The sequence below is a fragment of the Felis catus genome, chromosome D1 (genome assembly GCF_018350175.1).
Source record: "Felis catus isolate Fca126 chromosome D1, F.catus_Fca126_mat1.0, whole genome shotgun sequence".
Classification (NCBI taxonomy): Eukaryota; Metazoa; Chordata; class Mammalia; order Carnivora; family Felidae; genus Felis; species Felis catus.
In genome coordinates, this window is record NC_058377.1 from 21171786 (window position 1) to 21199457 (window position 27672).

The 27672-nt window shown below is 38.0% G+C and overlaps 2 protein-coding genes across 2 annotated transcripts; both read left to right on the top strand.

Moving 5' to 3' along the window:
- Positions 1 to 3878: 3878 nt before the first annotated feature.
- LOC101089797 (olfactory receptor 149-like) lies at positions 3879 to 4811 on the top strand. The gene has a single exon (XM_003992486.2). It carries the CDS (start codon positions 3879 to 3881, stop codon positions 4809 to 4811), a length of 933 nt encoding a protein of 310 aa, XP_003992535.2.
- Positions 4812 to 21405: 16594 nt separating this feature from the next.
- On the top strand, positions 21406 to 22329 carry LOC101097515 (olfactory receptor 8D2-like). Its single transcript, XM_003992513.2, has one exon. The coding sequence runs from the start codon at positions 21406 to 21408 to the stop codon at positions 22327 to 22329; it is 924 nt and encodes a 307-aa protein (XP_003992562.1).
- The last annotated feature ends 5343 nt before the right edge of the window (positions 22330 to 27672 follow it).

Here is a 27672-nt window from a genome sequence, read left to right on the forward strand (position 1 = left end):
TCTGTACAAGAACTAAGAAATACTAGTCCTGGGGTGCCTAGGTGGCTCAGTCGGTTGAGTGTCCAACTTTGGCTCAGGTCATGATCTCACGGTTCGTGAGTTTAAGTCCCACATCGGGCTCTATGCTGACCGCTCAGAGCCTGGAGCCTACTTCAGATTCTGTGTCCCCCTTGCTCTCTGCCCCTCCCCCACCCATGCTCTGTCTCTCTCTGCTTCTCAAAAATAAAGAAATGTAATAATAATAAAAAAAAAAACTAAGAAATACTAGTCCTGAGATTCTTCTGTGGCAAATCCCAGCACAGATATGGTAACCTGCAAATACCTGTTTTTTATGTCATTAAATCCTGTCAACAATCAAGGAGTCCCTAAAGCAAGTCTAATTATTCATGAATTTAAGTATGCAGCCTTAGAGACTCAAAAAAATTAAGTAGATTTGAAATCAAATGGGTCAACATGGCAAATCATGTGGTAGAATGATGTCTGGGGCCGAAACAACCCCGTCTGGCCACCGTACCCAAATAATTCCACCTACTGGCATAGAGGAAATTCTTTGCTATTTAAACTTAAGAAGAAAGGGCATTAAATATTTAAATGTAAAGCCTTGGTTATTGCTTCCAGCAGTAGAGATACATTATACTCTTTTTTTAAAAATTTGGTCTTTGATTTTCCCCCTTTTATGTATTTTTATTATTTTTATTTAAGTATAGTTGACACACATTACATTAGTCTTTGGTGTAGAACGCAGTGGTCTGACAACTCTATACATTATGCAAAGCTTACCACAAGTGTAACTACCATGTCTCGCCATAAAACACTGCGACAATACCATTGACTATATTCCCTATACTGGATCTTTCATTTCTGTGATTTATTCATTTCATAAGTGGATGCCTGTACCTCCGTCTCCCTTTTGCTCATTTTTCACATCCCCTGCCTCCTCCCCTCCGGCAACTATCAGTTTGTTTTCTGTAATTATGGGTCTATTTCTGCTTTTTTTTTGTTTTTGCATTTTTTTCAAGATTCCACATATGAGTGAAATCATATAGTATTTGTTTTTCTCTGTCTGACTTATTTCACTTAGCATAATACCCTCCAGGTCTATCTGTGTTGTCCTAAATGACAAGATCTCATCCTTTATATTGCTGAGTAATATTCCTTTATATTGCTGTGTGTGTGTGTGTTTCTACATAAGCATGCATGCATGCGTGTGTGTGTGTGTGTGTGTGTGTGTGTGTCTCCACCTAACTTTGCATTTGAGCCCAGACCAGTTGTGCTCAAAGGCCTCCTCTGCCCTGTAAGCATGCCCTCTTACTCATACTTAAACCCTTATAGTGATAGAAACTCAATCCTTCACAAGTCATTTTTATCCCATTAATTTTTTTCTTTCTACACTGAAACGAAATCTAACTTTTTATTAGTTCCATTTTTTTTTTTACTGGTTATTCACCGCGAAAAAGCATGTAATAATTCTAATTAGCAGCTGCTCATGAATTTGAAAATAAGTGTCATGTCTCTGCTTTTGTATGCAAAACGTCCCAGGAGCTTTCATAGTGGAAAAGTTTGAAGCTTTGGTCTGGAATCAGATCTGGAAAAGATCTGAGATTTAACCTTAGCTCACTTTGCAGCTATATGATCAAGTTCTAAAACTCCCAGTGCTTTTATTTCCTCTCCTATTTAATAAGATTGTTTTGAGACCTAAATTTAAACATAAAAGAACAAAAAAATAATAATAAATTAGCATAGTATCTGGCAAATGCTCAATGTATATTACTGTTATTTTTATTAAATCTTTTTCATACGGGATGGTTTAAAGACACTTCACCGATTTATAATCTTCCTTTGAAAGTACTTAGCTTATTAATGTTTTTTTTGTAAGGTGCATTTGCTAGAAAAAAACACATAAGATGATAATTAAATAATTCCTTATTATTGATTATATCCTGTCTGCAACAGTGATACTCATTGTAAATATCTACATAGTCCTAAAAATGTTTGCGTCCTTGAAAATAAGGTGTTGCAATATTACCACATGTAAAGACAGGCAAGTAAAGGAGGCAAAAAAAATTACTCAGCCTGAAGCCTTGAAGTCAAGATTGGAGTCCATTCTCCAGGCCAGCAGACTTGAAAGAAATGTAGATGTTTTCCATTTCAAAACATCTATAATTATTTTGTCTTGGGGGTAAATGTGGTTAATTTTAATCTAATTGTTCCCTCAGAACTACCACTGTGAATCATGAGAAATGTCCAAAGGGATCTGAAGGAGATGACCCAGAGGGAGTGAATGTGTTCAAGTCTTGAGGGTATATGCTCTTGGTACCTTATTTTATAAACACCTAAATCTCAGTTCCTGTGGCTGGGGTACTTTGTGTTCTTCTGGGAACCAGAGAGTGTGACTGGGGTTATCTTGTTATTGTACTACAGAAAATTCCACCGTGTTCCCTGTGAACAGGGTGCGTGTTCAGATTTTTTCTCACCTCTCACAGACATCTTTCGCTTCTTATTCACCGAAGTGTTGGGATCCAGTTGCTGGGAGTTGTTAGGTTTTTAATTCTTGAAGATGACTCTTACTTGAAAAGGACTGAGAAAACAAGAGGATCATAGATTTGTTGTCTTAGGGATAGTAAATTATCCCTGGAATGGGATATTTAATGGCAAGTTAGTGGCCATTAAATATGGAGTGCCATATTAATCACTGAGCGTGGTTACAGTCAGAGAACTCTTGAGTCTTCACTGACCAAAAGAGGAAAGATTTCCAGGGCGAGGCTATGATGAAACTTCTTCAAGGATGGAATCCAGATAAGTCAGAATTTCACACAGACCATCTTCTAGTATGTCTAGAGTGAGTAACGAGAAACAAGTTTCTGGTAAACACAGGTGATTTTTTTTTTTTTTTTTCAGGATGTCACTGACTCTTTCTTTGGAGTCTCCATTTTTCTCTGCATTTAGCATTGTAACTACATGTTGGTTTTGGGTAATTTTCTTTCTCTCTCTTTCTTTCCTTAAGTTCATGGCTTTATTAAAGTACAACAAACATTCAAATTACATGGCAAATATAGAGCCCAGTGTGTTTTCACACAAATATTCTCTCCTGTCTCCTCAGTGTGAGAATCCTCTGTCCACAAATTGGAATTTGTCTGCAAATGTTTACTGCTCATACTGCTGCCACATAATTTCAGAATTTCTTTGGGGCAGGGCTGGAAAAAAAAAGGGGGGGTGGACACCAGTTAATTCTTCATGGTCTTTGATTGGGAAGCACCCTTTATCAAGTTGTCCTGTCAAAGAGATGGGTTTTCTATTGGAATTTCAGCATCCAGAGGAGCCACCACACAATTCTGCAATAGTGACCCTTCTCAGCTCAAAAGCACAAGAGAAAAAAGGAAAAAGTGGAAGCATAGCTGTGGGGGCCTCTCCTCCAGGTTTTATTTCCTTTTCACAATCTGCTTCCTTCTGTTTATGTTCAAAAGTTCTTAGGTAAATACATTTTGTGTTTTGTCTGGTGTTTTTTTTTTAAGTTTTATTTATTTTAGAAACCTCTAGACCCAACATGGGGCTTAAAGTCTCAATCCTGAGATCAAGACTCACATGCTCTTCTGACTGAGCCAGCCAGGCGTCCCTCCAGAGTTTTTAATTGTAGTCTCTGGGGAAGATAGAATATAGTGAACTGAATCTAACTTGGCCCAAACCAAAGTTTTCAGAATACAGTAAAAAATTTTTATTTTCTTTATCTTTTGATGTAGAAATGCTCTTACATAAGGTTTACTGTTGATTGTTAAAACATGAAACCTACACATCCATCCATTGGAGAGATTCTCAGTTTTACATCAGTGCTCACACTTTGGACACCTATGTTCTATTTTGAAGTCCAACATCTGACGAAGATGGGGAATGCTTCAGTGGTGACCAAGTTCATCCTGCTGGGCATCCCACACACGGAAGACCTGGAGACCATGCTCTTTGTCCTGTTTTTGGGCTGCTACGTCTTCACTCTTATGGGGAACCTGCTCATCCTACTGGCGATTGTCTCCTCCACTCGGCTTCACACCCCCATGTACTTCTTCCTGTGTCAACTGTCTGTGTGTGACATATTTTTCCCTTCTGTGAGCTCCCCCAAGATGCTCTTCTACCTCTCGGGGAACAGCCGGGCCATCTCCTATGCGGGCTGCATGTCCCAGCTCTTCTTCTACCACTTCCTGGGCTGTACCGAGTGCTTCCTGTACACGGTGATGGCCTACGACCGCTTTGTCGCCATCTGCTACCCTCTCCGCTACACGGTAATCATGAGCCACAGGGTGTGTGCCATCCTGGCCGTGGGGACCTCTTTTTTTGGCTGCATTCAGGCCACCTTCCTAACCACTCTCACCTTCCAGTTGCCCTACTGTGGCCCCAATGAGGTGGATTACTTCTTCTGTGATATCCCGGTGATGCTGAAGCTGGCTTGTGCTGACACTTCAGCCCTGGAGAGGGTGGGGTTCGTCAGCGTGGGCCTCATGCCCCTCAGCTGCTTCCTTCTCATCCTCACCTCCTACAGCCGCATTGTCTGCTCCATCCTGCAGATCCGCTCTACCGAAGGCAGACGCCGTGCCTTCTCCACCTGCAGTGCCCACCTCACCGCCATCCTCCTCTCCTTTATGCCAGTGGTCCTCATCTACCTGCAGCCCACCCCCAATCCCTGGCTCAATGCAACTGTTCAGGTCCTGAATAACTTGGTCACCCCTATGCTGAACCCCTTGATTTACAGCTTGAGAAATAAAGAAGTAAAATATTCTCTGAGGAAGGTACTACAGCAGGTAGCCTTCCTTCCTGAGCAATGAGAGAGATTAGTGACTACACTTCAATAGCACCACATTGCTAGGACACAGATGTTATCAATGGCCCTTCAATAGATAAAGAAGCTAAGGTTTGGAGCACGTGGGTGGCTGTCGGTGAAGTGTTCGGCTCTTGGATTTCAGCTCAGGTCATGATCTCGTGGTTTGTGGGTTCGAGCCCTGCATCAAGCTCTGCACTGACAGTGAGAGAACTGCTTGGGATTCTCTCTCTCTCTCTCTCTCTCTCTCTCTCTCTCTCTCTCTTTCTGTCTCCTCCCTCCCTCAAAAATAAACATTAAAAAAATTTTTTTTAAAGAAGCTAAGGTTTGAAGTCATAAAGTGGATTGTTCAAAGCCACATAACTAATAAATTATGCTGCCTACAAAGGATTATCTCTTCCCATTTTGCAAGAAAGCCTAGTTCTGCTGTTCCTCATTCTGTTTTCTTTTCCTATTTTCCCCCTCCCACATCCTCTCCTTCTTTGCCCTTTTCCCTTACTCTAGCACTCCCTCATCTTGGCATGATTATCCAATTATTCTCTCAAATGCCTGCATCAGATATGCTGCCATTTGATGGTCTAGGAGTTTTTGAAATAGTTGGGGGGGGGGGGGTTCAACCACATTGCTCCAGGTGACATTCTGTGACTTCTGGAATGTAAAGATGCTGTGTCAAGGAAAAGGGCTTCTCTGGATGAGACCTGGGGCAGGCTTGTTATGGGTGAATCAGAGATCACCTACAAAGCCTGTCAGTCTTGGATCTAGAAACAGTCCATTGTCTGGGAGGTGGGCAGTGGATGAGAGGCTAGAGAATGTGAAGAGGCTAGACAGGGAGAATCTGTGAAAGGGTGACTAATTCTGTTGTTTTCAGTGTCAGAAATTTGAGTTGGTCTTTGAAATCTGCAGCCCAGCCAGGGGTCAATGCAAAAAGTCCAAGCTGCTACTGCTACTGCTGTCTGCTTTTGGATTCTCTGCTTACCAAAAGGCTGTGACTTTAGCTCTCTTTGCTAACATTCTTTTGTTCTTTTACCTACTGAGCTTAGCATGTGAAATGTGCCTTTCTAATACAAACAATAATTTGAAGAAAGGAAAGAAAATGATTGGAAGAGAAGGGGATGATGGGAAGGGAAGGGGAGGAGGGAAGAGAGGGGATGATAGGAAGGAAATGGTGTAATGGCAATGGAAGAGGGTGATGGGAAAGAAGGGGGTGATGGGATGAGAAGGGGGTGATGGGAAGGAAGGGGGAGATGGGATGAGAGGGAAGATTGGGAGGGAAGGGGGCAGAGGCAAAGGCAAGTCTCTTCTCTTGCTTCTTTCTGGCATCAGAGTGCAGTCAGGGAATCTGCCAGACTGAACCAGTGTTTGGGGCCTCATGTGAGGGTGATAAGATGATTCATGTTTTTGAAAGGGAGAACATTTTTCCTACTCACATGTCTTAAGCTCTGTGCCTTTTATTCTTTCTATCACATGTGCTCCTTCCAGAGTCTTCAGCTGGTCAAATTCATTCTTATCATCAAACATTTAGTTAAAATATAATTTTCTATGTGAAATTTTCCTAATCCTAAGCAAATCAGTCTGCCATATCTGTATGCTTTGTATCAGACTTTACAAACTCATTACTCCATTATGCTAGACTAAGTGGTGGCAAAGCATTTTCCAAGAGTAAAAGTAAAGTAGGTTTTGGAGTGTAAGGATGAAGAAAGTCTGTTGGGGACTGACAGTACAGAATTGTACAGTACAGATGAAGTTCCGAATCCCAGATAAGTTTTTGTTGTGGTTGGTGAGGCAGAACCTCAGTATCCTCATATCGGTCAGTTATTTGGTACCAATTAAGTATCTCCAGGATACTGGGAGCAGATTAATATTCTGACTCTTGGGATGAACCTTCAATGATAGAGCTCTTGTCTTTTAAAGAGCTTTCATCAAGTAGAGGAAACATGGCGGTAGTCATATTTTCCATTCATTTAACAAATCCGCATTTATGTAGAGCCCTCCCTCAGGCCAAATGCAGTGCAGTAAAGTAGGCAGGGGAACGGAGCAACACTCAGCAAAGTGTAGTAAGTGAACAGATCTGGACATCCAATTGATACTGAGGAGACCAAGACCCTTTTAGAGTACTCCCTTCTTCTCCTAGTTACCTAAACTCTGGTATAAAGGAAAATGAGTTGTTTAGGGGTGAGGAAATCTTTAAGAAAACTTTAAATCACCATGTAGACAAAAGAAAGCATGGCACTTAGTAAGTAGGAGGAATAATTCACCTATGTTTTTCACTGTCCCTTACTAGTTGTGAGCCTTGTTTACTTCCTCTGTAACATAAAGATAGTACTTTTCTTGCAAGTGCTGTTGTACATATTAAACAACACAAAAGCAAAGTATTCCTCTGCCTTATTGGCGGTGCTCCAGAAACTTAATTATATATATTTTTTCTACTCTTCTTGCTATTTCCATAGCTTACTCCCTCACTTCAGTTAAGTCTTTGATGCTCAAATGCCACAAGCACAGAGAGGGCTCCTGAGAGCATACTGTTAAAACAGTCACCTACTTCATCACATTTATTTCTACTTATTGTTTGTCTTTCTAACTAAAACATAAACTCCATGAAGGCATGGATTTTTCTTATCTTGTTTCTTAGTGTCGTTCTACAACCTAAAGCAGTTCCTTTTACATGGATGCCCTAAAGAACTTAAAGTTCTGAATTCATGGTATGTCTTGTTCCTATGACCCAGATGGTTCCCCATCCCTCACTTCCTTTTAAATGCTGCATTCCTATTTTGTTTTCCTAGACCAGAACGTTTGCCTTCATTTCCACCTGGCATTGCTCCAAGAACAGGAATTCTGTCTTCTGCATCAGGACTTGACTGGGCTAGACTCCTACCCCTTTTCTCTAGGTTCCATTCTTCTCCATTACTTTTAGTCTCTGTCCTGACACTGAATCTCGCTTGCTTACACCTTGCTTGAAAGCCAAACCTTTTAAACTCTGTTTTCACCTTTCAGACATGCATTTGGAACCTATCAGCCACCACTGTCTTTAATAACCTACTTGCTTGAAATTTCTTTAGTTGTTTGTTCCTAAGATTATCTAAAATACCTGCTCCAAAACAATAGATTTCCACTTTACCTTTTAGTAGGTTTTCTACTTATTTGTAGCTCTTATTCTGATAGCAACAGAGGCATTTAACATAGCTTATTGAATGAGGCATATTAAACTCTAAAAGTACTTTGTGAAACAGAACAATGCCATGACTATTATATTAGAACCAGTATAATGGGAAAGCAGAAATTAGCTGTATTGTTTAATTTCTGACTATGTGCCAAGACGTTCTCTTTAAGAAATCCATATACATTGTTTTATTAAACCTTCACATTAACACTTCAAAATATATATTATAGTCCATGTTTTTTCAGATGTGGAAATTGAGTTCCAGTTTGGTCAAAGTAACACTCTAACATCATATTAAATCAAAGAAACTGTAATTGAAGGTAGGATTTACCTCACACCAAATTTAAGATTTTTTCTCAAACATTTTGCTGATTCTATCTAAAACACTAATACATAAATAAAATACATAAACATAAATAAAATTCTTCCTGAAACTAGGAAGGATTCCATAAATTTTGTCTATGACTTTTTATTTCTGTAATTCCACGAGGTCAAGTTTCTTGAGAGTTTATGAAGTGAATGCCAATATAGATGTCAAAATAAAAGTACAGGGTTACTTGACATTTACATCAAGATCTTAGTTGATTCGTACCTATATCCGTATATAATTTTATAATTAGATAATTTTTAAAAAGTAATTTAAAGTTATTTTATTTTTTTTATTTATTTTTTTTTTTAAATTTTTTTTCCAACGTTTATTTATTTTTGGGACAGAGAGAGACAGAGCATGAACGGGGGAGGGGCAGAGAGAGAGAGGGAGACACAGAATCGGAAACAGGCTCCAGGCTCTGAGCCATCAGCCCAGAGCCTGACGCGGGGCTCGAACTCCCGGACCGCGAGATCGTGACCTGGCTGAAGTCGGACGCTTAACCGACTGCGCCACCCAGGCGCCCCTAAAGTTATTTTAAAAATACTTAAAAAGTACTTATCAGTATGCTAGCCATATATCAAATACTCCACTTGGATTTTCTAATTTAATTCCTGTAAATACTCTATGGAGTGAGAATTATTACTACTCAAATATAAGAGAACAGGACACTGGGCATCTTGGTGGCTCAGTCGGTTGAGCATCCCACTCTTGATTTCTTCTCAGATCATGATCCCAGGGTTGTGGGATCAAGCCCTATTGTCAATGATGTTCACAAAGGAATCACAAAGGAATCAAATGAAAAGGAAGTATCAATTCATAAAGAAATAACTGTTACAAAACTTAACAAAACTTGCTCACTCTGTAAGCTACCAGAAAATTTAAGTTTCATATATGTATATATACATGGAATATATACATATACACACTACAAAATGGCATAGGATTGTGATACCTGAGAGAAGAAACAACAATTAGATGAGCCTTATGCTCATTCTGGCTTTCTGCTTTGGGGCAGTTTCTAGTCTGTGGCTCAGAAAAGTCATTCCAATAATAACATAGAAGTCGTGCTGAATTGGTAAGGTAGAAGTCAGAGTTCCTAAATGTCAAAGTGACAAGAATTTGGGGAGTGGAGCATTAGAGAGGAGGGGGCTATTCACAGAAATCAACACGGGACCCTCTTGCATGAATGGCTCAACACTAATTTGTCAATGCATAGGGTGAAATCCCACAAGGCTAGGCAAAGAAAAATTTCTGAAGCATTTACAAGTAGGGGCTGTAAGTAAAAATACTGCAAATATTTGCTTAGAGCTAGAAATCATTCAAGTTCTGATCTTCTAAATAGAGAAGATATGGGACATTTAATAGAGATCCAAAAAGGTCATGATTTAAGTGCGTGGGGTTTAACTAGCCCTAAAGTAAAGCTAATCTAGAGACATAATAAAGAAGCCTGAAAACAAGACATTGATTGATCAAGCTGATCCAGAAGTAACATAACTGCCTGCCAGAACAAGATCCAACTCTCTAGAGGAACATAGCAAAATACAGCACTCTCGAGAAACCACTAGAGCTAAGAATAGTTTGATATTTCCACCATCAAGTGTGGAAAACTTTTGTGTTACGCAGGGCACTGAACAGAGTTTTTACAAAGGTTTTGTCTCAGTAGTGAAACAAAGCTACCAGCAGAAATAAGGCTATTTGGGTTCTACCCCAAAACACATAAAAGCAAGCCTTGAAGAAATCAAATTTTTCAGAAAAAACTTAAGAGCGCTGTAGAATCAAAAATTTCCAGACATATAACACTTACTGCAATGAGCCCTGAGTAATGCACGGAATTGTTGAATCACTATATTGTACACCTGAAGCTACCATAACACTGTATGTTAATTATACTGGAATTAAGATAAAAATTTTAAATTTAAAGTTAAAAAATTCCAGAAATATAGAGAAATCTAGACAAACATAAGGCCCATAATTAGGATTTTTTAAAAAGTCAATATTCAAAGACCCAGAAGAGTCACACATAATGGAATTAGTAGACAAAGACATTAAAAGTTACTGTTTTAATGAAATATTGAATATTTCATATTTTCAAATGATGAAAAATTGAAATATTACATATTTTCAAAAGGTAAAGAAAATCATAAGCATTATGAGAAATATGTGGATGATAAAAAATAACCTAAATCAAAATTCTAAAGATTAAAATACAATGTCCAACATGAAAAATTCACTGGATTAGAGTGGTAACAAATTAGACACTGAAAAACAGTATGAGCAGAGCATCAGTGAAGCAGGGGACAATTTCAAGCAGCCTAATAATATAAGTATAATTGTAGTCCTCAATGGAAGAAGGAGAGGAAGAGAAGGGAAAAAAATATTCAGAGGAATAATGATCAAAGTTTTTCAAAATAGGAGGGCAACTAGAAGTCAAAAGAATGAAGAATTCAACAAAAATTAATCTGGAAAATAACCAAATATCTGGAATGGTTGAAAAAAGAAAATGAAAGAGAAAACACAAAGGTTTTTGAGCTGAATACAATAAAATAGAAATGTATGGGGTACACCTAACACAGTACTTACCATGAAATTATATCACCACACTAAAAAGGAAAGATCTCAAAACAATGACCTCTGTTGTCAACAGAAGACCATGTTAAAATATACATAAGCACTGTATATACGTGTCTAGAAGGAATTCTAAGACCCAGGGGGGCTAAGTGGCCTTTATAAGATAACATGGAAAAACAGCATAAATGCAAAAATAAAAATGAGGTCCCATTTCAGCCATCCAGTGTTATTCCTCATAAAAAATTAACATTTAACTTTAGATTAAGAATTCTAATAATCTTGTCTGTTTTAAGAAAATGATGGATAATACTTATTTTGTACGTATTCAACTCATAGTTTGAAAGTGCTCTGAGAAAAGGATCATGGGCTTCATACCTACCACTAGCTTTATCTCTGTATTTCCTAACACGGTTAGAACAAAGGCTTGAACGTAGTTGATGCATTTTATACATTTAAAAAAAATTTTAATGTTTATTTATTTTTGAGAGACAGAGAGAGATTGAGTGTGAGCGGGGGCGGACAGAGAGAGCGGGAGGGAGGGAGGCATAGAATTCCAAGAAGGCTCCAGGTTCTGAGCTGTCAGCACAGAGCCTGATGCCGGGCTTGAACCCACAAACCGTGAGATCATGACCTGAGCTGAAGTCAAATGTTTATCTGGCTGAGCCACCCAGGCGCCCCTTATACATTTTTTTTTTTAAGTTGAATTATTATACTCAACCCACCGGCAATTACATCATGTGTACAGCTAAATCTTACCAATTTAGCAGGACAAGGGGAATGCTCAAAGACCAATCTCTGTGAACAAACTTAGTTTGAATGCACCTTAACTATATTGCGCTTTACTGTGGAAAAACACACACTTTCCACATTTTAAAGTGAACAATTCAGTGGCATTTAGTGCATTCACAAATTTGTGCGACCGTCACTACTCCGTTTGCAGAACATTTCTTCACTCCAAGAGGAGTAAGTTGTTACTTCCTGTTGCCTCTTTTCCCAGCTCTCGGCAACCATTGATGTGCTTTCTGTCTCTGTGGAGTTGCCTATTCTGGATATTTTATGTCAATTGAATCATACTATATATGGCCTTTTGCGTCTGGCTTCTTATATTTAGCATAATGTTTTCAAAGTATATCTATGTGATGGCATATATTGACATTACACATTTGTTGTTAAGTAGAAAGAGATATCGAGGAATAGATCCTGTTCACAATTGCACCAAGAACTATAAAATACCTAGGCTTAAACCTAACCAAAGAAGTAAAAGACTGTACACGGAAAACTACAGAAAGCTCATGAGAGAAATTGAGGAAGGCACAAAGAAATGGAAAAACATTCCATGCTCATGGATTGGAAGAACAAACATTGTTAAAATGTTGATAGTACCCAAAACAATCTTCACATTCAATGCAATCCCAATCAAAATAGCACCGGCGTTCTTCTCAGAGCTGCAACTAACAACCCTCAAATTTGTATGGAACCACAAAAGACCTCGAATAGCCAAGTAATGTTGAAAAAGAAAACCAAAGCGGGAGGCATCACAATCCTAGACTTTAGCCTCTACTACAAAGCTGGAATCATCAAGACAGTATGGTATTGGCACAAAAACAGACACATAGAACAATGGAATAGAACACAGAACCCAGAAATGGGCCCACATATAGATGGTCAACTAATTTTCAACAAAGCAGAAAAGAGTATCCAATGGAAAAAAGTCTCTTTAGCAAATGGTGCTGGGAGAATTGGACAGCAACACGCTGAAAAATGAAACTAGACCACTTTCTTACACCATACCCAAAAGTAAATTCAAAATGGATGAAAGACCTAAATGTGAGACAGGGAACCATCAAAATCCTACAGGAGAAAACAGGCAGCAACGTTTTTGACCTCAGCCTCAGCAACTTCTTACTTGACATGTCTCCAAAGTCAAGGGAAATAAAAGCAAAAATGAAATATTGGGACCTCATCAAGATAAAATCTTCTGCACAGCCAAGGAAACCATCAATAAAAGTAAAAGGCAACTGACAGAATGGGATAAGATATTTACAAATGATATATCGGATAAAGGGTTAGTATCCAGAATCTATAAAGAACTTACCAAACTCAACACCCAAAAAGCAAATTATCTGGTGAAGAAATGGGAAAAAGACATGAATAGACACTTTTCCAAAGAAGACATCCAAATGGCGAAGAGACACATGAAAAGATGCTCAACATTGCTCATCATAGGGAAATACAAATCAAAACCACAATGAGATACCACCTCACACCTGTCAGAATGGCTAACATGAACAACTCAGGCAACAACAGATGTTGGCGAGGATGCGGAGAAGAAGGAACCCTCTTGCACTGTTGGTGGGAATGCAAACAGGTGCAGCCACTCTGGAAAACAGTGTGGAGGTTCCTCAAAAATTAAAATAAAATTACCCTACAACCCAGAAATTGCACTACAAGATATTTACCCAAAGAACAAAAGTAGAGGCTCTCAGTTTATCTTCTCTGTCTCTTAACTTCCTTTTTGCTTTTTAAAATCATTTTTTCTCTCCCTGATGCATTCTGTGTGAATCCTTAGCACTTATTTTTCTGATTCTCTAATTCCTCAGCGATAATGTCTAGTTCCCTAGATATATCTTCAACTATATCCAGTCCAGAGTTTAATCCAAGTATTAATTAATTTCTATTTCAATAACTATATTTTCATGCCCAAGTATATAATTGGTGCTTGTTTTATTTCTTCTAGTTTTTATTTCTTTTATTTTTTCCTTTTTTTAAATGGAAATTTAGTTTTTATACATTTTAACAGTTAATATGTTTACATTAAAGTTTTATAAATAAATTAAAATTCTTTAAAAAATTTTTTTATTAAAATTTTTTTTTAATGTTTATTTTTGAGACAGAGAGACAGAGACAGAGAGAGACAGAGTGCGAGCAGGGGAGGGGTAGAGAGAGAGAGACGCAGAATCTGAAGCAGGCTCCAGGCTCTGTGCTGACAGCTCAGAGCCCAACGTGGGGCCTGAACTCACAAACTATGAGATCATGACCTGAGCTGAAGTTGGATGCTTAACCAACTGAGACACCTAGACGCCCCAAAGTAAAATTCTTTTTTAATGTTTTTTAAAATTAATTAATTAATTAATTAATTAATTTTTGTGAGAAAAAGAGAGAGGGAGCACGTGCACAAGTGGGAGAGGGGGTGGGGGGAGACACACAGTCCGAAATAGGTTCTAGGCTCTGAGCCAGATGAGGGGCTTGAACCTATCACCTGTGAAATCATGACCTGAGCTGAACTCGGATGCTTAACTGACTGAACCACCCAGTCTCCCCAAATATCAAATCGTTAAAAAAAAAAAAAAAGTAACCCATAGGAAGTCAAGAAAGGGAGTCAGAGGAAAGAAAAACAGAAGAAAAAACACAAAAATAATAAAATGGCAAACTTAAGCCCTAACATAGCAATAATCAGTTTAATCGCAAATGGTCTATAATTGCCAACTATCCACTGAAAAGCTAAAAAACAAACTCAACTCTATGCTGTCTATAAGAAATACGCTTCAATGTTAGATAAAGTACACTTCAGAGCAATAAGGCAAATAGCAACAATGATACCAACACTCTAGTACACTTCAACTAGTTCAGAAAGAAAGAAGTAAAACTTTTTAATGATACATGAAAGCCTATGTAGAAAATCCTATGAGAACTACAGGGGGAAAAAAAAAGAAGGTATTGTCAATGGCAATTGAGTTTGGCTGGATTGTAGGAAACAGAATCATTATATAAAAATCCATCATCTTCAATAATTAGGAGTGAACAAAAGGAAACTAAAATTTAAAATATCATTTGCATACAGCATCAAACCTGTGAAATCCTTAGTGCAAAATCCTATATCTGGCAAAATATGTGCAAAATCCTTATAAGCAAAACCTTTTTGAGAGAAGTTGAAGGAAACCTAAATATACTGTGTTCCTGCATCAGAAGGCTAATTATCATGATACTAGTTTTCCTCACATTGATTCATAGATTCACTACAATCCTATTCAAAAGCCCAATAGGCATTTTGTAAGCATTGATAAACTGTTTCCAAAATTCATAAGGAAATACAAAAGGTCTGGGATGAACAAAACAACTCTGATAAAGAACAAGGCTGGAGGCTCTACATTATAAACTTCAAAGCATATTCTGAAGCTACAATTAACGAGACAGTGTGATACAGGCATCCAGATAGATGATAGGTTAATGGAGTAAAATAAAGAGCTAAAAAATAGATGAACACATAGAGGGTCAATTGATCTGAACAAAGTTAAATGTCAAGGCAATCTGAGAGTACTAAAATAATTAGGCATTCTTATGCAAAAAGAAAGAAAAAGAAATAAAGAAAAAAGAAAGTAAAAAAAGAAATTATCAATACACATAAGATCCTGAGTGAATCTCAAAATAATTATGCCAAATAAAAGAAGTCAAGCAAAGAGTATATATTGTATGGTTTTGTAAATAAAATATTTTTTTTAATTTTTTTTTCAACGTTTATTTGTTTTTGGGACAGAGAGAGACAGAGCATGAGTGGGGGAGGGGCAGAGAGAGAGGGAGACACAGAATCGGAAACAGGCTCCAGGCTCTGAGCCGTCAGCCCAGAGCCTGACGCGGGGCTCGAACTCACGGACCGCGAGATCGTGACCTGGCTGAAGTCGGACACTTAACCGACTGCGCCACCCAGGCGCCCCCTTGTAAATAAAATATTTTTAAAAAATGCAAACTCCAGTGACAGAAAATAGATTCCCAGTTGCCTTGAGAAGGGGTGGAAGAAGGTTGAGAGGGAAGGATGACAAAGGGGGTGACTGTGTTCTTTTTTGTAATTTTGGTGATGTTTTCATAGTTATATATACCGAATTTACGTAATTGTACGCTTTAAATATGTGCAATTTATTATATGTCATTTTTATCCCAATAAAGCTGTGAACATTTTGATAAAGAAATGAACAGACCATTCATGACAGTTCAGATGGGCAAAAATGTCACATAATTGAAATTAGGACTGACCTGGAAAATTGCATGGGCATATGCTTCCCACATCTTTGAAGCCCAGGTTATACCTTTTGAAATCACAGAAAGAAAACAGGCCACTTATTCTTTTTCTCCACTTATAATCCTCTAAAACGTTTAGATAAGAGTAAAAAGTTCTTCTGTGTTTGCAGATGATGAAATGGGTTTGGATGGATTATAGATCAAAAATGCTAAGGAAAATGGAATAACTTTGTGGTTTTGATAAAGCAATTTAATTGTTAATATTTGCTATGGAATTATTACCATTTTTCTTCCATGTTTTAATTTAAATTCCATTTAGTCAACATACAGTGTAATATTAGTTTCAGGCCTAGAATTTAGTGATTCATCACTTACATACAACACCCAGTGCTCATCACAAGTGGGCTCCTTAGTACCCATCACCCACTTAGCCCATCCCCCACCTCCACTCCAGTAACCCTCAGTTTACTCTGTAGGTAAGAGTTTGTTTCTTGGTTTGCCTCTCTCTCTCTTTTCCTTCCCCTATATTCATGTGTTTTGTTTCTTAAATTCCACATATGAGTAAAATCATATGGCATTTTTCTTACTCTGACTGACTCTTCTAATTTAACATAATACACTCCAGCTCCATCCACATTGTGACAAATGGAAATATTTCATTCTTTTTTTTATGGCCGAGTGGTGTTCCATTATATGTATATACCAATCTCTTCTTTATCTATTCATCAGTTGATGGGTATTTGTGGGGGTTTTTTCCCCATAATTTGGCTATTGTTGAAAACGCTGCTACAAACATCAGGGTGCATATATCCCTTCTAGTCAGTATTTTTGTGTCCTTTGGATAAATATCTAGCAGTGTAATTGCTGGATTGTAGGGTGGTTCTATTTAAAATTTTTTGAGGAACCTCCATACTGTTTTTCAGACTGGCTGCACCAGGTTGCATTCCCATCAACAGTGTAAGAGGGTTCCCCTTTTTCTGCATCCTCACCAACATCTGTTTTTTCCTATGTTATTAACTTTATCCATTCTGACAAGTGTGAGGTGATATCTCACTGTAGTTTTAATCTGTATTTCCCTGGTGATGGGTGATTTTGAGCATCTTTTCATGGGTCTGTTAGCCACCTGGATGTCTTCTTCAGAAAAATGTCTATTCATGTCTTCTGTCAGTTTTTTAACTGGATGATTTGTTTTTTGGGTGTTGAATTTTATAATTTCTTTATATATATTTGGATACTAACCCTTTATCAGATATGTCACTCTCTGATGCTATGGAATCATTATTAGTCTTCTTAACACTTGGGAAAAAAAGTTTGATGTTTATTTGAAACACCCCAGGGATCAACTACACTGCCAACAAATATGTATTTTGTAATTGTTCCTTCCCTGTAGAGTCCAACCATGTGGATGACAAGCCCCTAAGGGGGAATTTCACTTCAAATCCCTCTTTCAGATCCAAATAGATCCAAACGAAACTTTCCTTCAATAATAGAGGACTGAGGGTCAATGGGACTATTTTCTTGCTGTGCTTAGCGGGTGTCAAGCTACTACCCTTCATCAATACTTCTTGATTCTTATGCAAAATCAATTCCATGATTTTGCCAGAATAAGTGAGATTCTGGGCCATTAATGTTTGATATCTTACAAATGTGTGTGTGTGCACATGCGTGCACTGTGTGAGACCAAACAAAAAAACTCATGTAGGCCCAGCATCACTTTACCTGGTGGTAATATTCAGGTAAGTCATTAAATTCTATCTACCTTTTAAAATTAAAATAAAATTTTGATGTTTATTTATTTTTGAAAGAGAGAGTGAGACAGAGTGTGAGTGGGGGAGGGCGAGAGAGAGAGAGAGAGAGGGAGACACAGATTCCAGGCTCTGAGCTGTCAGCACAGAGCCCGAAGTGGGGCTTGAACCACAAACCATGAGGACATGACCTATAACCGACTGAGCCACCCAGGTGCCCCTAAAACTTTTTTTTAAATGTTTCTATATATTTTTTTTAATTTTTTTTCAACGTTTATTTATTTTTGGGACAGAGAGAGACAGAGCATGAACGGGGGAGGGGCAGAGAGAGAGGGAGACACAGAATCGGAAACAGGCTCCAGGCTCTGAGCCATCAGCCCAGAGCCCGACGCGGGGCTCCAACTCACGAGCCGTGAGATCATGACCTGAACTGAAGTTGGACACTTAACCAACTGAGCCACCCAGGCACCCCTAATTCTATCTGCATTTGATAAGATATTATAATTGAAACTGAAGTTTGGAAGACAGTTAAAAATTCTCATTACCCATGCTATTTGGACAAGAATGCACAGGCATGAACTGTCTCCTTCAAGGCAGATGAGCTCAAAGAGTGCAATGCGTGGAAATCATTTCTCCTCCATAATTCTTTGCTTGCTCTCCTGACCTCAAACTCACTTTTTGTCCCAATGACAAGTCCAGTCATATTAATATTTCTCATTCATATTGAATTTTGAAGCTTACAGAGCATTTACACATGCATTAATAATGTAGTATTACAGGGCTTACTCAGGAATTCCTCTTTTATTAAAAGGACACTGCCATTACTTGACTTACTATCCAACATCTCTGAGCCAGCAATGGGCCAACCTATGAATAAAAACCCAAGCTCCTGACTCTTAGCCCCCCTCATAAAGTGCTATACTCAGGGTTGAAAATGATGTCCTTCCCCACTTAATGCTTTTTCAATAGTGGATTCACAAGAGTCCCTAAGTCTAACCTTAAAAATGAAAGGAAGAAACTCCTGGCATTTTCTCTGATACCTTATTTATTCTGCCCACTTTTCTCTACTGGTTATAATTCTAGCATGAGAAACCTATTCCAGAACTTTAATTAAATTACACATTTCTAACAAAAATTATTAAAAATTTTTTTGAGGCTTAACCATCCTATCCTCAAACTTCTTCAAATGCCCATACTCCTTAGAGACATCATCACCCAGAGTTCTTATTGTACTAGGAGTCGTTTGAAGAATAATTGAATCTACTTCTTGGTCCCCTTCACCTAGTTTGCTCATTCCCCCACCCTCCCCTCTGGTAATGACCAGTTTGTTATTTATGAGACTATTTCTGGTGTGTGTGTGTGTGTGTGTGTGTGTGTGTGTGTGTGTGTGTGTCTAATACTTTGTCAAGGAAAGAGAGGTCAAATCATTTCTGTTAATGTCACAGGCCACACAAGTATGTTTTTAATATTTATCTGAAGTGTAAATTTGGAATAGCACTCATCAACTCACATAGTTACAAAATTGTGTGTTATGAGAACTTTTAATATCTACTCTCAACAACTTTGAAATATACAATACAGTATTATTAACTAGGGTCCTCTGTGCTGTAGTTTACATGCTGAGGACTTATTTATCTTATAACTGAAAGTTTGTACCTTTAGACAATTTTCACCCATTCCATCCAGAAAAAAGCTTTTCTGCAGATACTGACATGGCTGTCCCCCTGTTAGTTCACAAATTGGCCCCTTACAGAGAGGGCATGGAGGGATGGTAGAAAGAGGTAGTCCATTCCAGATAGGTAGATGGCAATTTAATAAGCAAAGGAATCTACTAATGGGCTTGTCTTGGGCAGTCTCAGGACACTAGATTTCTGCACCTGCTTGGCAGAATTAAGTTTATATAGGGACCTTAACTGGGTTTAGTTACATATACATTCCAGATGGTCCCAACAACAAGACTGCATCCTTAAAAATGGCTTCTAATGTGGGAATGATGGGCAAAGAATACATTCCAAGGACATGGCAAGGGGTGAGGGGCAACCAGTTACCTGGGTCCAGCTGTGTGTCCACCAGTGGTCACATCCTTTCAATGACCTCCTCTAACAGCCTCTCAGTTCATTCAGGACTTAGCTTAAACGTCACCACTTCAGAAAGTCCTCCTTTGAATAGCTCTCTAAATTTCCAGCCTCTGCTCTTACACTACTTTATTTTCTTCATAGTATTTCTCATAACTTGACTAAATTCTACATCTACTTCTTTGTTGGTTTGTTGACCTCCCTCATTGGAACGTAAACTTCACGAGAGTGGGAATTTGCCGTATTCAATGCACAGAAGTCTCTCAATATAGCTGTTGAGTGAATGAAGAATAAACCATTTCAAAAAAACATATATAGTAGGAATTTTCTCTGTTTTAAGATGAAGAAACTGGAGTTTATTTAGGAGAAGGAACTTAGAGTCACAAAACTAAGAGATAATCATGGGTAAAAATTAATCTAGTTTGATATGATGTGATACACTCAGCTCCTCAGCACCTCCCAATGACTAAACCACAACTATACTATAAGAAATTACATTGTTTTCTCTGAAAGAGTCACAGAGTGCCTTTGGGGAGAAAGAAGTTGGAGCAGTAGAAGTAACATGGAATTAGAAACAGTTTCATGGAGGAATATACTTTTTTTAAGTAGTAAAGTGAGGTTTAATGAATTGTATGATAACAAAACTTTAAAATACATGAGTTGATAAGACCAAATATTTAAAAAAATTTTAAATTAAATTAAATATAGTATAACTCTAATTCTAGTATAGTTAATATACAGTGTTATTTTAGTTTCAGGTGTACAATATTGTAATTTAACATTTCCATACAGCACCCAGTGCTCATCATGACAACGGCTCTCCTTAATACCTATGCCCTATTTCAGCCATCCCCCTGCCTGCGTCCCCTCTGGAAACCACCAGTTTGTTCTCTGTAGTTAAGAGTCTGTTTCTTGGTTTGCCTATCTCTCTCTCTTTTTTCCATTTACTTGTTTGTTTTGTTTCTTAAATTCCACATATGAGTGAAATCATATGGTCTGTGTCTTTTTTTGACTGATTTATTTCACTTTACATCATAATCTCTACCTTCACCCATATCATTGCAAATGGCAAGATTTCATTCTTTTTTATGGCTGAATAATATTCCACTGAATATGTATATATATCACAAAAGAAAGGAAAGTCAAAACCAGCAACTCACAGAAGAGATGGAAAGCTTGGAGGGAACCAAAGCTCTGTGAGATCGGGGTCAGACACTGAATGAGCAAAATGAAGATGCCAAAGCCAAAGGGGAATCCCAGGGATACCAACAAGGGAGAGGTTAAGCTCTGAGACATGAGAAGAGGACACAGGCTGCTGCAGATTAAAAAGTAGCAAAACCTGGCAATAGCACTGTACGGTTTCTCTAAAGGTTACTGAATAACACAAGGATTATTTTTCATTTGTAGGAGAATCTAAGATTCAATTTGTGGAGACAAAAGGATTTTTACTTCACTATGTCACGTGGCAGCAATAAAAACTGAAGCCAAATGCACCACCGACGTCTTGATAAGGGCTTCAACTAAGATTTTAGCCTTGTTTTTCAGAAATTCTGTGCCAGTTAGAAATTATGTAATTCATCAGATCTGGGATCACTAAATTCTGTCAGATGACAGTGTTTGTCTAATAAAAGCCTCTTTCCTGAGCTACTCAGCCTAGCACAACTGGGAGAAGAATGGATACAGGAAACCATTCTTCAGTAACTGAGTTTATCCTTGAGGGGTTAACAGACCAGCCAGGACTCCAGCTCCCTCTCTTTTTCCTGTTTCTATTGATCTATATGGTCTGCATGGTGGGAAATTCGGGTTTGATCTTTTTAATTAGGATCAGTTCTCAGCTTCACACGCCCATGTATTATTTTCTCAGTAATTTGTCCTTCATAGATCTCTGCTACTCCACTGTCATAATTCCCAAGATGTTGGTGAACTTTGTGTCAGAGAAGAATTTCACCTCCTTTCCTGAGTGTATGACCCAGCTCTTTTGCTTCTGCTTCTTTGGTATTGATGACTCCTACATGCTGACAGCAATGGCATATGATCGTTATGTTGCCATCTGTAACCCCTTGCTCTACAATGTCATAATGTCCCCAAGAATCTGTTTTCTACTGGCCACCAGTGTGTATACAGTGGGGATCATTGGAGCCTTGGTCCACACCAGCTACATATCTAGTCGATCCTTCTGTGGAATGAACATCATCCACCATTACTTCTGTGACATCCTCCCTCTTCTGAATATATCTTGCTCAAGAGACTACACCAAGGAACTCTTGGTGATGATTTTGGTTGGCGTCAATGTATTTGCATGTGCTGTAGCCATCTTCATCTCTTATGCCTTCATTCTTTCCAGTATCTTATGCATCTGCTCAGCTGAAGGCAGGTCCAAAGCTTTCAGTACCTGCAGCTCACACCTTGCAGCTGTTGGGGTTTTCTATGGCTCCATCATTTTCATGTATTTTAAACCATATACCAGTGACATAATACAGGAGAAGGTGGCCTCTGTGTTCTATACCACAGTGATTCCCATGCTTAATCCCCTTATCTACAGCCTTAGGAACAAGGATGTCAAAGAATCCCTTAAAAGAGTTCTTAATGGTGGGTAACTTTCTGGGTCTGTGTAGAAAAGAGCACTTTTTAAAAGAAAAAGCACGGGGCGCCTGGGTGGCGCAGTCGGTTAAGCGTCCGACTTCAGCCAGGTCATGATCTCGTGGTCTGTGAGTTTGAGCCCCGCGTCGGGCTCTGCGTTGATGGCTCAGAGCCTGGAGCCTGTTTCCGATTCTGTGTCTCCCTCTCTCTCTGCCCCTCGCCCGTTCGTGCTCTGTCTCTCTCTGTCCCAAAAATAAATAAACGTCGAAAAAAAAAATTAAAAAAAAAAAAGAAAAAGCACCTTTGAACATAGATCTTACCTTATGTTTTATTCCTTCTCTTTTTAAGAGTAACTGATTAGTTGCAAATCAAGGGCTGTCTTAAACTAAAATGTCCTAATGATTTATTTTCGTGACACTCACTTTCTCTTTAGGTGCTCCTACTCCCAATACCCAATGATCCCTTTACTCTCTCTAGTCAAGCCACTCAAGAAACAGACATCCTAGCCTACATTCTTACTCACTCTAAATATATATACATCAGAAACCTTCCTTTGTGTAATTGTCCTTGCTAAACAGCAAACACCTAATCAAACCTGTTGTAAAGTTGTAATGTCTAATGATGGCTGAATGTGTAAATCCCCTCAGGAACTGGCATTTTAAAACACAAGAGGGTTACAGAAGCAATGGACATTTGTTAGTAGAATTTTAAGGGAATATAGTTGCTAGTAAATAAGAAGAAATAGGAATTTCATAAGATTTCTAGCTGTTGTTATAACCACTGAAAATAGGATCTGTCTTGTGGAGGGGTCAAATGAGGTGAAGGTTGGGGAGGGGATGGCAGAAAGGGACAAAATGATGTTATTTTTAAATTTTCACTATAACTTTAATGTTTATTTATTTTGAGAGAGAAAATGAGGGGGGGGGGAATGGAGAGAGAGGTAGAGAGAGAATCCCAAGCAGGCTCCCACTGTCAGCACAGAGACTGACATGGAACTCAATCTCATGAACTGAGAGATCTCCTGAATGGTGAGATCATGTCCTGAGCCAAAATCAAGAGTCGGTCACTTAACTGACTCAGCCACCCAGGCACCCTTAACTTTCACTAAAATTTTATTTTATTTTATTTTATTTTACTTATTTTTAACATTTATTTTTGAGAGACAGAGAGAGACAGAGCATGAATGGGGAAGAGAGAAGGAGACACAGAATCTGAAGCAGGCTCCAGGCTCTGAGCTGTCAGCACAGAGCCTGATGCAGGGCTCGACCCACAGACCATGAGATCATGACCTGAGCCAAAGTTGGGATGCTCAACTGACTGAGCCACACAGGTGCCCCAATTTTCACTATAATTTTAATTTACATATTTTATTTCCAGATTATTCCATACTTTGACTCCTTTCTGTTAGATCTCAAGATGACTTCCCTCTGGATGACTCCCTTAATTATTCACTATTTATTCTCCCACTATTAAGAATAATCCCAGAGTCTCTACACACCATTAAAATTCATTCAGTCAATCAATAATATTTTCTGCACAACTATGTGTCAGACAAACAAAAATTTCTATCCTTGTTGGAAGCAAATAACGAACCCATGAACAAGAAAACATGTATTATCCAGTGATGATCAGTGCTATAGGATAAACTAAAGCAGAGAAGGGGGATGGGCACTGGGAGGAGAAGAAGCTTACTCTTTCAATCCCGGAGGTCAGACTCTGAGAAATATGGTATTTCCTAGAAGCCTGAAGGAAGTAGGGAATCAACTTATGTGACTGAGAGAAGAAAACTTCAGGCAAAGAGAATATCAAATATAATCTCTGAAATAGAAGCATGTTGGGGCACTTTTAAGTAACTGTAGTTTGGAGAATGTGCTTTAAAGAGAGTGAATGGGGGGCAGAGTCATGAAAAGTAATATCAGAAGGATGGTGGAGGAGGGAGACAAAATCTGTAGAGCCTGAACACAAGTTTGAAAGGTTTGACTGTTCCTCTAAGTGAAATAGGAAGCCACTGATGGGTTTCAACAGAATGATCTGATCTGATCAATAAATCATTTTTGCTCTTTCCATTGAATGGACCTAGAAGCAATGAAATCCAAGTAACAAAGTTCATGCCTATCATCCAATGATAATTTGGTTTCTATCACAACCCACTGAAAGAAACAAGGACTTCATGGAGAAATGGTCAATTCCAGGGTGGGGTACCTAAAATTCAAGATGAACCTAGAACATCTTAGTATTGCACAGAATAAATAAGTGCCCCCAAGTTTACACAGATGTGTCAAAAGGGAAGACAAATTTACTGGACAAATTTAGGAGAATTTGACCATCAAAATGAATTGCTTCTGAGAATCTATGGTTCCTTACTGATACAAGCATACTGACAATAAAATAAAAAGTATTAGAAAAGGGAAAGCTCTTTACTGAAAACACCAGCTAATAAATTCAGAAGAAATTATATAATTAGAAACACAGAATATTACAGCGACCATGCTAATAACTGAATTAGGTAAGAATCATCAATAGAAACTCTATGTCAAGTCTTGGTTATTTTTGTATTAGTAAATAATTGAAGGGATTTTAAAAATTTTCTTCACTTAGATTCTATGAGGATAAAGGAGATGAAGTTTTCTAAGTTTCTACTTTATGCCTAAACACTTTAGAATGTCCTACCTTGTTCATTAAATAAGCTTGATATTAGCAAAATGCAGAAAATTCTAGAAAAATAACACAGGTCTCTAATGGCAGTGAAGCATATCTAATTGAACTTATCTTAGTGATAAAACCTGAGCTTGAGATAAGTTCTTCTTTTCTCTCCATTTTCCCTTCTGTTTTATTCCTATTTGTGTCTCTTGAACTCTGTATATTCACTCTCTTATAGTTCCCCCCATCTCTTCCCAGCCCCACACGTATGAATGAGTTCGCTTTCTGTTTAAGTTCCATAGTGTCCATTTACATAATATTGAAAGAAACAAAAATGTGAACCTGACTTACCAGTAAGAATGATGAAATAAACACAAATTACAGAATACTAATCTGACATATATAAAGTGAAATACAAAAAAAAAAAAACTAGTTAAAAAATCCATGAAATGAACGTCAAAATATGGCAGTGAGGGAAATTGGTGTTCTCACAAAATTGTGAGAATTCTTACTAATGCCATCATTTTAGAGAGAAACAGACTGATGCTGAGGACAAACCCATATTCCTTTTCCTCTTTCCTAATCACCATTAGGAAGAGATATTACATATGGATGAGATTAGGAAGAGATACAACATCAAACCAGTGCTGACTCTCTAATATAGAGGTTCCCAATTCCTTTGGGGGGATCAAAGACCATTTAGGTGGTCAGATGAAGAATCAGGTTCTTTCTTAGAATAATGTTTTTAACTGTATAATATACATTTGTTAAAAAATTATACCACTGATATCACAATATTTAAAATAAATTTGTGGCTTCTTTATTAGTGAAATAAATCACAAGAGCTGGTAGCAGATCAAATAATTTCTATAATTTGAGGTAGCAGTGGGTACAAATGGTCATGATCAGTACTCCATTTCATCCTAAGGACCCCTATAACATCCCTGTAACATATGTACAGCAACCTCAATGTGATAGAAAAATAGATGTGATTCTGTTGGTGACAAAGTCATAGATAATTATATATTTTAACATGATCAGTTACTAAGATGCTGACTTGACGGTAATGTTAAAATTTAATTAGAGATTAGTGAAAATAAACTTCCTATTGAAGTTTTCATACCTGTACACTCCAATTTAAGAAGTGTTTCTCTACTGGAAGCAAAGTCTCCAGGGCTCCATACTCAGTTTTAGTAACTAAATTATCTTAGTGATAAAACCTGAGACTGAGAATCCTAAGACTATCCCAGTGGGCATACCTTCCTCTCCTGCGTAGGTGGAGTGAATTTGGATTCAACGCATGAAACAAAATCTCAGGAAAAAGCAAAACACCCAGTTCATCAAAGATGAGATACACACAAAATTCTTTCCCCCATCTGCCCCCATACTCCCAGGTTAAACAAAAGTGCAAAAAACATAATAAGTCCTTAAATTATACCTCAAAGGGGAGAAGGCATAGTTCTCAGATAATCTGGAAGAGGATTCCATGTGAGTTCACACACTACATATATCCAAGATATACAGAACTGACTGCATTGGAAGTGAGCAAATGAAAAAGATCACAAACGGTGACTGCACAGAAAATAAAGGAAGGAAGGAAATAAGAAAAGTGAACAAAACAGACAAAAACACAAGTTTTTGTGAAGGACCACTGCACATACCCAAGAACACCCCTTCTCTTTCTAAAGGGACAGCAGGTACCTGTTCAGTGGAGACAAGAAAGTCCCATAACCCCATAGATATATATCTTATGGGTTATACTAATCAGAAGCTAAGCAATTTCTTCCATTTAAAATTGGGTTACTTTGTTTCTTCTATGATGATGAAAATTTATAAAATATTTTGTTTACGAAAGCTTGCATTGTGTAAAACCATTTTAATAAACTGATTTTGACCTGTTACTTCTGTGTAACTATCTGGGTGTGCATTTGTCTCTGTATATATGATTACTTACTGGTATTTTGCTTAGTATGTGTGTATAAGCAAGTGTGAGATGACTTTTACTCCTTTCCCATTTTACCTTTATCTTATTTGAACACCTTTGAAATTAGCATAAATCATTTTGAAAAATATTTAAGTGATTCTAGAAAATAAAATATCTATAGGTTTGACCAGATAAAATAAAACACTGTCATCTGTTCCCTGTGCAATATGCCAGAAATTTTTGTTTCATTTTTCAGTAATTGTTGCTGTTGTTTGGTGTGTGTATGTGTGTGTGTGTGTGTGTGTGTGTGTGTGTGTGTGTGTGTATGTGTTTTAGATTGTTGAGCCGGGAAAGGTTTGTACTGAAAAATGCAACAGAACACCACTATATAGTGGTATTGTCTCCTTAACTTTTGCTAAACTGAAGAGTAAGTGCAGCATTAAGACAGAATTGATGGTATTAAAACAACCAGTAGATAAATTGAGGGAGAGAGTAGTTATTATTGAGACTGCTTTCCTAACACTTAATAAAACGTGATGTCCCAGCACTGAGGGCTCCAGCACTGGAAGATGCTGTCTCCGCTCAATCCATAATTGCTGAGAACCTATTTATTTGTTCCAGACACTGAGGAATCTTTGAAGGTATAAAAATTATTGACAGCTTTGACCTACTCAGATACTTGCCAATAATATTAAAGATCAGATTGTATTGGGTTTTTTTTTTTTTGTTTCTGCAAACGTTATGATCCTCTTTACCTAAATGTAACACAATCCTGACATGGAAAGTACAGTCATAA

What these genes read in the sequence shown, in the direction of transcription:
- LOC101089797 (XM_003992486.2), top strand. Translation starts at nt 3,879, where the DNA reads ATGGGGAATGCTTCAGTGGTGACCAAGTTCATCCTGCTGGGCATCCCA.
- LOC101097515 (XM_003992513.2), top strand. Translation starts at nt 21,406, where the DNA reads ATGGATACAGGAAACCATTCTTCAGTAACTGAGTTTATCCTTGAGGGG.